General features: G+C 44.3%; 1 protein-coding gene across 6 annotated transcripts in view; it reads right to left on the bottom strand.

The window, feature by feature from the left end:
• The window catches only part of DCLK2 (doublecortin like kinase 2), a 93,291-nt gene extending 91,532 nt beyond the window's left edge, over positions 1 to 1,759 (bottom strand). For all 6 annotated transcript variants that reach the window (XM_042468733.1, XM_042468732.1, XM_042468737.1 and 3 more), the window contains exon 1: positions 34 to 1,759. In XM_042468733.1, coding sequence (XP_042324667.1) covers positions 34 to 478 — 445 coding nt within the window. In that variant the 5' untranslated portion in view covers positions 479 to 1,759. The remainder of the gene's footprint in view (positions 1 to 33) is intronic.
• Between the last annotated feature and the right edge of the window lie 9,456 nt (positions 1,760 to 11,215).

Here is an 11,215-nt window from a genome sequence, read left to right on the forward strand (position 1 = left end):
CCCCCCCGTCCTCCAGACCCAGGGGCTGCTCACCGTCCACGAGTTCGTCGAGGCTGGCCAGCCTCCGGGCGCCGTCGAGGGTGTAGATGGCCCGGACGCCTTGGGGCAGGTGGACGTTGTCGGCGAGGGAGCGGGTGAGCTCGATGAGCAGGGCGTCGAAAGAGCGGAACCTGTCGCTGGAGATGGGGTAGACCAGGCCCTTGAAGTACTTGTCCCCGTTGCGGTAGAAGCGGGCCTTCCTGGCCTTCTTCTCCGAGCTCAGGGCCTGGAGGGTGCGGGTGCGGTAGAAGCTGCAGTGGGCGCTGTGCGCGGGGCTGGGAATCAGCCCGTTCCCCTTCGGGCCCGAGCTGCTGCTGCAAGTCGAGCTCCCTCCACCGCCTCCTCCTCCTCGACGGGCTCCGGAGCGGTGCTGGTGTTGCCTCCTTTTGTCCCTCTCCTCGAAGTGCTCCAGCTCCAGGGTCCTCCGGGGGCTGGCCATGAGGGCGAGGGCTCCCCAAGGGCCACACCGACAACCCCCGGATCTGGACGCTTCCCGAGGGCAGGCAAGGCTCCCTGCCCAAATGGGAGGAAGAAGCCCCACTGGCAAGGAGAGGCAGGCTCTCCTCCCTGGGGGCCACAAAGCCCTCCCCAAATAATAACAGTAAGAATAACAATGGCCGATGAGAGGCAGCCCCCCCCCTTCCAAAGAAGAATGTCCAATTCAATACATACCTCAGACTCTCCCTAACCCCCCTCTTCTCCAATGATGGCCATGAAATGCAGAGTCCTTGGCCCCAAGTCCCTCTCTCTCCCTAAACAGTCGCCCTTGCCAAGGAAGCGCAGCCCCTCCCTGGCCCCAGCAGCCCCCAAAGAGCAACAGTTGCCCAGAGAGAGAGACTCTTCCCAAGGAAGAAGGGCAAGGCAATCCCAAGGCTCCCTGCCCCAAGAAGAACAATAAGAACCAGCAGCAGCAGCAGGAGGAGGAGGAGGAGGAGGATGCTGTCAGGATGAGCCCGCTCCCTCCTCGGCCTGGCTCAGCCTCAGCCGCCCTGGAGCAGGAGGGGGAGGAGGAGGAGGCCCTTAGCCCAGCAGCCTCCCGCCAAAACCAGGAGCCAGAGCTGCCCGAGTCCTAGGCGCCGCCTGGGAAGCCTCCTCCTCTCCTTCTTCTTCCTCGCCCAGGAGCCAAGGCTCGGTGTCCATGAGGAGTCAGGCTCGCCCAGGCACTCTTGCTCTCCTCCGCCTCCTCCTCAGCAGCATCTCTCCAGAGGGCCTCCAAAAGGGCACACGGCGAGGGAGGAGGAGGCTTAGAGGGCGCAGCAGCTGAAGGATGCCCTCCTCAAGAGCCAACGAGGGGAGGAGGGACCAAAAGAGCTGTCTCCATCCCCAGCCCACAAGCCAAGGATGCGGCTGGCTCTCCTCCTTCAGTCAGTCCATTTTGTGCCACCGGAGAGGAGGAGGAGGAGGAGGAGGAGGAGGAGAGGGCAGCCTCCCAGCCCCTCTGCCTCCCTTCCTACAAAGCCAGCCGCCAAACCCAAGGGACAGCCTTCCTCCTCCTCCTCCTCCTCTTCCTCTCAAGGCAGCTCTCTCTCTCCCAAAACCTGGCTGGCTGCTCCCAATGCGCAGGCGCAAGGCTGCTGCAAAGCTTGCAGAAAGGCTTGCTGGTTTGGAGATGGCAAGGCAAAGCAACTGGGTGCCTTTCTCTTCCCCCTTTCTTTCCCTTCCTTCTTTCCTTGCTAGAGCTCTGCAGAAGCCAAGCCCAGGGAGCCCAGCAGCAGCAGCAGCAGGAGGAAGAGGAGGCCACTGGCCCCACTGGGCAGTGCAGACTAGGCGAGCTTCTCCTCGGTGGCTACTGGGTCCTAAACTGACTCGGCTTGGCCCAGGCTGCAGCCACACAGGAGAAATGAACCCAGTTTGGCACCGTTTTAACTCTTTTTTGGCTCAAGGCTGTGGAATTCTGGGAGTTGGAGTTTGTTGTGGGGCCCACAGCGCAGCTGAAGAAACCCACCAAGGCCATATTCCCATTTACAAATAAATCGTTTTGCCATCCAAATCAGTTGATAGGTTCAGCAGCGGAGCATGATTCACATTTGCCCTGATTGCATTTTCTTGAGGCAAAATAAAATAAAATGACTCACTTGTGGTTCACATTGACAAATAAATCGATTCAAAATGGACCTGCCCCAGCCATCCAAAGGGCAAATTTAAATCGATTCAGATCCACATCTGGTTCACACTTCTGCTGAATCAATTTATCCAAAAAAATGTGGAAAAAATCAGTGTCAAAAAGACGTGGGTTAAATGGGTCTAGTGCATGGCCTCCCTGTCCGAATTGCTTCAGTGATTCAGTTCAAGAGCAAATCATGGTCATTTACACCGGTTCAAACCCATTTGCAATCAGGTTTAAAAGGTAGTGGGAATGAGGCCTTCAAGAAAACCTTCTGATAGGTTTGCCTTAGGGTTTTGCCATACGTCAGAAGTAACTTGAAGGCACACAACAACAACAACAAGGTAAACTCAATGGGAACAGGGGGACTTTTGATTAGTGGGAATAATTATATCCGCTGCCCACCTTCCCCTTCTCCTGGGAACCTAGTTTCATGGGAGCAAGAAAAAGGAAAAAGAATGGTTTGTTCCTGCAATACAATATATAGATGTGAGGCCTCTCCGTTATTATGCAAAATATTTGTGGGTAACTTTGCCTTTAATGGTCACTTAAGATCTGGTCACTTGCCAGAAGGAGTGTAATCTTGGTGGAGAGGAAAACAGAACTGGTTTATTGATGTGAATCAGCACAGCTGCTTGCTTACGGTACTTGGATTTGGGGAGCTGTCATGAGGAGCACCTGCACCCAATTGGTCCTTACATCACTGGGTTTTAGTTTGGCAGCTGAAGGCCTGGCTGCCCATAGCATCTTTGATTTAAAAAAGACCTGTGTGCATGTGTGTATATTTCATTAGGACATCTCATACCAGACTATAGCCTGCAGATCATCTACACACAGGGCAGAAACTTAAGAAACCAAGACAAACCATAGATCACAGACCATGGAATTCAAGTAACATCTTATATATTGAAAGAATTGCACCTGTAGAAGACTTGCTAGTAAACCTCCATTCATTTTTAGAGATACACACCTAATATATCATTTTGCTATTATAACCTAAGGCCCATTAGTCTCTCACGCATATACACAATACTCTTTCTCCCTAAATATTATGAAATATGCAAGCAATTTACTGGAACAGTAACTCTATTGAAGTACAATTTAACTCTGTAACAGAGTTTTAAAAAATAAAGCAATTTGATATTAGAACAACATAAAATGAGCATCTGTTTTAACCTGGGTTCTAATAAATAAATAAAAAAGAAAGATTGAGCATGTGCAATTTTGAGCCCAACTGGAAAAAGTCACTCTGTACATGTTTCAAAGCAACCAACTAAAAATTAGGCATTTTCATCTCATGAATGCCAGTAAGCAAAAGTAGAAGCTTACATAGCAATAGTAGAATGTAATCAACACACTGTAAGTCCAAAAAGGGAAAGATAAATTTAACATTGTTTAATAATATCAACATCAGAGGCCACAACATAAGCAACATATACATGTGCCCAACTAAAAATGTGATATGTTACAACTTCACAAAAAGCAAAGTCAACTCTTTAAATGTTTTACAGAGCACTCCTGTGTTTATTTACCTACAAGTATGTCCTACATCTCTTAGCCTCTTTTCTGTTGCATTATATTTTGTGTAACTTGTTTCAATGTAGTTTATATTATTTGATGTACGTATGTGCTATTTTCTGTTTTTCTGTTTGTCATTATTACTATGGTTCATTGTGTATCTTTTGTATACTTTTGTTATATACATTGTTTTGTTACCTTTTAAGCAAATCTAGATAAAGATTATTTGTAGTACCTTTTGCTTTTGGCCTTTTTAATCTCTTGTTTCAACATGAATAAGGCAATTGGAGGCAATGCTGGTTGGTACCAATGGCATGGTCTTCGTTGTGAAACTACTTTCCAGTGAAGACCTCTTTCAAGCCCCATAAGCATGCTTAGAAGATTAGTGAAATGTTTCCTTTCCCACTGAGCATTTGGAGCTGATGTGAAGACGATGCTCTTCTGCTAGTTTTTTTAAATAATTGATTTAGATTATTATGTTTAATTACATGCATATATCACCATGAGCCATCTTGTGGGACTCTGCTGATTCCTCTTCAAAAGTGCTGATAATCATAAAAGTAACAAGTAAGTATTGCACCACTATGATTCGTTTTGGTTATCTATACTCTTTTCTGGTTCTTTCCCTGTTGTGCAGGAAGCAGCTCAACTTTTACACAAGCTGGCATTCTAAATTATTGCTGTCATGTCCTCACAATAGATTCTCCTGACCCCTGATTATTTGAATCATAGCTTTGTGATATTATCACAAATGACTGCCTTGCATAACCCTTCAAATCCCTTGCACAATTGTTTTCTCTAGCCATTTTTCTCCTCAGCTATTTTTTTTGTTGATCTTTGTGTTACAGCCATGCATTATATAACCTCTATTGTCTATCTACTGTATTTGAGTTAAAGTATTCTATGCCTAGTCAGAGCAATGATGTACCAACTTTTTATGTCACACCTGTGTTGATTTATATTTCAGTTGGTGGAAATTAAACACACTGCTTGCACAAGCAGAATGCGGTGAAAATAACATAGGCCTTCAATATTCAATTTTCTCTTCCCGTCCTCTTTCTACAGTGTTATGAAAGTATACAGAAAAAGTTGTTTACATTTTTCTGAGTTTACACTAGGACAGTTCAGGAAACTTGGTGTTTATAACTTACAGTTTTTAAAAAACAGGACTGCAGTGTGGTTAAGCTAATTTGACAGGCCTGTCTGAAAGTGCATTCCCTAAGTGAGAAGATTGGGTGCCACTGAATACAAGATTCTTCTGGAAAACCATACAATATTAAGAACCTTCCATCACATGTCAGGCAGATTTGGGGTGTAAAATGTAAGAGAGAGACAAGTATAATCACAGATATAAGCAGCTCAACATTTGTTCTTATTGCTGTTTTTTTCTTGAGCATTGTCAGCGGCTTTGAGGACAATCTTCTTCTCTTTCCTCTTCCTCTTTGCAGATATCACACCTACACACCCAGCAAAAAGATCTTGTAGCACCTTTAAGACTAAGGTCCAAAACACAATGCAGAAATAATCCAGTTTAAGACCATTTTAACTGCTCCTGGTTAAAAGGGCATCCTGGGAACTGTAGTTTGAATGGGTACCAGAGCTCTCTGACATAGAAGGCTAAATACCTCACAAAAGTACAGTTCCCAGAATTCCCTGCTATTGAGCCACGGCAGTTAAAGTGGTCTCAAACAAGATTATTTCTGCAATGTGTTTTGGATCTAACTGGAAGAAAGAAGTTGGCAGTATGAGCTTTCATAGACTTACATTTACTTCCTCAGATGCATTTGGTGGAAAGTCAGGGACAGACCCATATATGTGACTAGTGTGTGAGAATGTCAATTCAGATTCAAAATCCTTTGTGTATGGAAATGAAGTGGCAAGTCCAGTTTTAACGACAATCCTTGGTGAACAAATACAGTGGGCTCTTGCCTTATGTGGGGGATCCATTCTGGACCCCCCTTCATAAGGTGAATTCCGCCTATGCGCTCATGCGCGGCAGCACGGGAGCATGTGGGGCACCACGGGCGTGCACCCCATTCATTTGAATGGGACACGCCACCCCTTGTGCCCCGCATGCTCCCCGCAGCTTGAGCGCGTACGCTCAAGTCCGTGTAAAGCGTGCCTGCGTATAACGCGGGCGCACTGTAGAGTGAAAGCTGTAGCCTGAAGGTGAGAAGAATGGATGAATATGGGAAACAATGGCCCGAAGCAGCCACCATGGCAACTGCCTGATGCAGGTTGCTGCCAAGGTCCTAAACTGGGCTGCTGGAAAGAGTGGATTATATCCTCTTCTTTTTGACCCAGTTATTCTTGCTTGGCATGGCATCAGCACAGCTTCCAGCCATGTTCGGGGTGTGCATTGTCCAAATGCCATGCTCCAACATGGCCTGAAGCCATCACTTTTTGCCTATGTGTTTTGGGCCAGAAAGTGATGGGATAAACAGGACACCATAATGAAGATGAGGGTTAAATACTGCTGAAGTGTGTGTAGTTGTTGTTCAATCCATTGCTGGTGAACTGTAGTCTATTCCAATTCAGCTGTTTTTCTTTCCAATCTTCCTTTGTAGATGTTTTGTTCAAGGACTGCTGTTCTGAGGTCTAAAATGGAATGCTCAGGGAGATTGAAATGTTCTGCCACTGGTTTTTGTGTATTCTCATTCCTAATGTCCAATCTATGTCTGTTTATCCTCTGGCACAGGGACTGGCCTGGTTGCCCAATGTATAGTGCTGAAGGGCATTGCTGATATAGAATGGCATAAATCACAATGGAGGATGAACATGTGGAAGTCTCTCTAATACTGTGAGTGATGTCTTTAGGTGTTGTGATGACATTTCCTGAATAAATGTGTGGGCAGAGTTGGCATCTTGGTTTGTGGCAAGGCTTTGTACCAGTGTCCGCATCTGCATTGTGTGTCCTGCTGTAAGTAAGTTCTTGTTTGAGGTTTGGAGGCAAATAAAGCTCTGCCACCAAAAGTCCTCGAAAGGACAGCATTATTGCTAAGAATGGGCTGTAATTCATTGCTTATGTACCTGAGTAGTCTCAGGTGTGAGCTGTATGTGACCACTAGTAGGTTTCTGTCATTTTCTCTCTTCAATCAGCATGGCTGCAATAGATCAGCCCTGATCATTCTTGCCTTGTTTATTTGTTTTTTCTTTACTTCATGTGGTGAGTATTGTAGTTTGAGGAATGCTTGTTGAAACTCCTTGAGTTTGGCATCTCTGTTTTGTGGGTCTGAGCAGATGGAATTGTATTGGAGGGCTTGGCTATAGACAAAGGATCTGATGGTGTGTTCAGAGTGGAAACTGGAGGCATGTAAGTAAGTGGAGCAGTCAGTGTGTGTGTGACAGAGTATGCTGTTTAGATGTCCATTTTATAGCTGTACCATGGCTGAGATTGATAGGGGGTGGAAGTTATTGAAAATCTGGTGCATTATCTTGAGTGAGTCTTCTCCATGAGTCCAAATTATAAAGATATCATCAATGTACCTCAGGGAGAGGAGTGGTTTCTGCGTGCAAGAGTTAAGAAAGTGTTTTTCTAGTTCAGCCATTAAGATATTGGAATATTGTGGTGCTATGCATGTGCCCATTGCAGTACACTCAACTTGAAGGTATATATTGTTACCAAAGATGAAATAATTGTTTGTGAGAACAAACTGACAGACCTTGGTCCCATCTGCAATGATGTTCCTGATGGTTTGTAATCCATTCTTGTGGAAAGTCACTGGCAGAGTAGAATTTTTCCAATAGCCAATAAGAGTTAGGTTGGCCGCAAAGATGGGGGCCTGCCTGATGAATGACTATAAAAGGGAAGGAGCCATTGAAAGGAGTAGGAATGTGTCATGTACTGTTAGAAGTGAAGTTAGAAGTGAAGAGGTTTCAGTACCAAGCCTTAACGGAATTCGGACTTCCGTGTAAGGAATAAAGAGTAAAGATGAAAGAAAAAGTTTAGAGAAATATATGCTTGTGTCATTTGACAGTTAAAGACCTACTTCAGGGTGGCTCACATCTGCCTTGTGCTGAGGGGATGTTAATTGTGAACTGAGCCAGACTTTCATGAGATTCATAGTCTTGATGAAGAGGCATTGTTAGAACTTGTGTTTAGGGAAATAAAATACAGGTTCGAGAGGAAAAAAGCTCAGTGAGGGAACTGGAACAAAGACAGTTTGTAACAAGTGAAGTGTACACAATGTAACCACACAATTTGAGAACCAGCTGTAAAAAATACTAACTTAAGTTCTTTCTGTAAATATATATTTCTTCTTGTTTACAGAGGAGTGGCTTGAAATAATTTATAACTAAAAACATCAAATGCATTCTACCAAAATAGTAAAACACGTAATAGCTAAGAATACTGGGAGCTCATCTCTGAGTCACTTATTGAGTGGACTAGGAAAGGAATTGGGACCAGTAAAAGGACCAAAGGGTTAAAGAGATATTTCTGAGGAAAGAAAAGCCTTGGACTATATTTTAAGGAAAGAAGAACCCTGTGGGCCTAGAGATTACAATCCTTATGTGGGATGTTGGTGTACAGGGGCTCCACATCCTTAGTGGCTAAGATGGTGTTTCCTGAAAGATTATGGATGGATTGCACTTTCTGCAGGAAGTCCATAGTATCCTTCACATAGCTGGGTGTGTTGGTAGCATATTGTTATTTAAAGATACTATCCTTATATCTGGAGGCACCAACTGTGAATGTTCCAATGCTAGAGATGATAGGTTGCCCAGGGTTGCTGTGGCTCTTGGGGTGTGTCAGTAAGGATTTGGTTCTGTGCTTCCATGGGAAATTCCCTGAGCAGGCAGTTTAATTCCTTACAGTATTCCTCTCTGGGATCATTAGATAGGATTCTGTAAAATGTGGTGTTAGACAGTTGCCTCTCAGCTTCCTGTACATAGGCAAACAACAGCTCCTCCTTTGTCAGACTCTTTGATGACAAGATTATGGTTGTTCTTGAGGCTGTGTATAACATTGTGTTCCTTGCAACTGAAATTCTGTCTCTTATTGATTATTTCTGTCTGGGCATGGCAGTGAAAACATTTCATGTATATGTCTAGTTCTAGGCAGTGGAAAAAGGCCTCTAGATCACCACAGAAATGTAACATGTGTGGGTCTGGAGGGGTAGAAAGATATGCCCCTTGACTAAACAGATTCTTTTGCTTTACTTAGATTGTGGCTGGAAGATTTATAATACAGTGGGCCTCCCCAAATGTGGGGCATCTGTTCCAGACCCACGCCACCCATGAGTATGGGGAAAACTGTGTATGTTGAAATCCCATTTATTTTAATGGGGGAGCGTTCCCGCATGCACTGCAGCGTGCGCACCAATATATTCCCGGCGGCTTAACCTTCTGTGTAAGTGTGGGTGCAATGTATTGCTGTGTGGAAACATGGCACTTCTATTGTGGGTTGTGGAGTCTTGTTGTAGCAAGACAAGTTTATTCTCCTTCTTTTTCATTAGGGAAAAGAAATGTTCCACATAGATGGTTTTCCTGTTTTTGGAGAAATTATGTTCATTGATGACTTGTGTAGAGGGCTCATTCCTTATTTGTGTCTCTACACAGGAGATTTTTCTTTTGATCTTTTCTTGTTTACTGTATAGAATGCTTATCAGATGTTTAAGTAGTTTCCTGGAGAGGATGATACATTTTTGTCACTATAGTCTATATGGTATGTAATCTGTAATAGATTCTTCACATGCAGGTCTTTTGGAATGACATCATGTTGCTTGTGCTTTCTTTAGCTCTCACATCTGTACATGGTGACTGGTAATACCATCATATGGATGATCCTAATTTTAGTGTTCAGTGTTATATCTTTGCACTTTAGGATCTTGTCTAGTTCTTTCATAGCCGTCCTTCCCATTCCTATCCTTCTTTTAATTGCTTGACTATTCTCCATTCTGATCAATGTCTGATCCAAGGTTGCAGGTGTATACATAATTATAATCCAAAATTTTATTTTTGGCACTGCAATATCAATTTAATTTATATTTTTATTCTTGGTTGTATTTCTATTTGTCTGTATATTTGCAAGCATTAGACACATTACTAGGATGCTTTCACACTTATATTTGGCTTGCATGTGGGATATATTAGGTTTCAGCTTAAAGCCATAGTAGTGAAGATAAAACTCAAATACTTTTTCTTTTATATGCCTTATGTGTAAGTTAAACAATAAATATATGGAAGGGAAAGATGTCATTTTGGAATTGTATTTTTTTAATCATTATGTGGTAAATCAAACACTGATAGCTTAGTTTAATGTTTTTATTTCAAAGATTCAACACATTTTGTTAGTGAGACCCTAATATTAACTTCAGTTCCCTCCACCCCCAACTGAAGGAAACTGGTGCCTTTGGGGTATTTAGGCAGGTTCAAAATGTTTTAGTTTATTTTTGCAAGGCTAACCTAAACTGGATGTTTCATTCCACATTGGTGCATAGAGAGGCAGTACAGACTGGCACAAAGTGCCGGCCTGACTGCATACTAGGGCTGAAGTAGGGTGGAGCATTCACATGCTCTGAGCCCTAGTTCTGCCACCCAGCTGCCATCATGGCATGCACCTGTCCATACAGTGCATGCCATGATGATGCATGGGCGGCACAGCGCCCAAACGGTGCTAGCCAGAAGGGGAATCATCATGGTGCATGAGCACGCCTGTGACGCCCCTTTGAGGAAGCTGCTCAGAGCAGCTTCTTTTGGGGCATGGGACAATGCCAAAGCATGCGGCTATTATGGCACTGACCAGGGGCAAACAGGGGTGCTGTTCAGCTGCCCATCTGTATATCCCTATAGTTACTGTACAGTAGTTTTAAATAAAATGTTGACCTACTTTCCTTTTTTCATGGAGTAGGAACCTATCCCTATTTCTCCCCATGCTATTTCTGCCATTAGTGCCAAATATTCTGTTAAAGACATAATACCCGGGAACATAGCTTGACAATCCTGACAAAGAAAGCTGTATAGCTATTTCCCCACTCCTAAAGCTGGTAGGAAAAGGTAGACAAGCATTGAGGGTTTATGGACCTAACAGAGTTTCTCTGTATTCAGTGATGTCACAATGTTTGGTGTTACCCAGTGCAAAACCTCATGGAAGGGCTCACCCTCTGGAACTCAACATCCTGCCACCACCATCCCACCAGCCAAGATGGCAAAAATAGGATTCCCCTCCCTCAACAAGAACAGGTTTTTAAATTACAAAAGATCTCCACCCTCAAGGAAAGAGGAACTCATGGCAAACAGCCTGCTCTGTCCCAGAAGACAATAGCAGAAAGGAGCAAAACAGATTGGAAGGAGAGGCTGGGGGAGAGGGGAGCAGAGAGAAAGATCTGTGGCTTCACCTTATCACCCTAAATGGCAATGGTGTACTAAAAAAGAGCCCCCCTTTCTTTCCAGGGGAGAGGCCTTGGGATGTCTGGCTGCTGCCCAGTTTCACCCCTTTGATGGTATCATCTGCTATGGTCTGCACCTCCACTGTGACTTCTGGAGATGCTACTGTCAGTATTGTTAACATATGGCCAACTGCCACTAGGCAATGAACGAGTTTGCTTTGGGGAC

Source organism: Sceloporus undulatus, chromosome 5 (assembly GCF_019175285.1).
Source record: "Sceloporus undulatus isolate JIND9_A2432 ecotype Alabama chromosome 5, SceUnd_v1.1, whole genome shotgun sequence".
Taxonomy (NCBI): Eukaryota; Metazoa; Chordata; class Lepidosauria; order Squamata; family Phrynosomatidae; genus Sceloporus; species Sceloporus undulatus.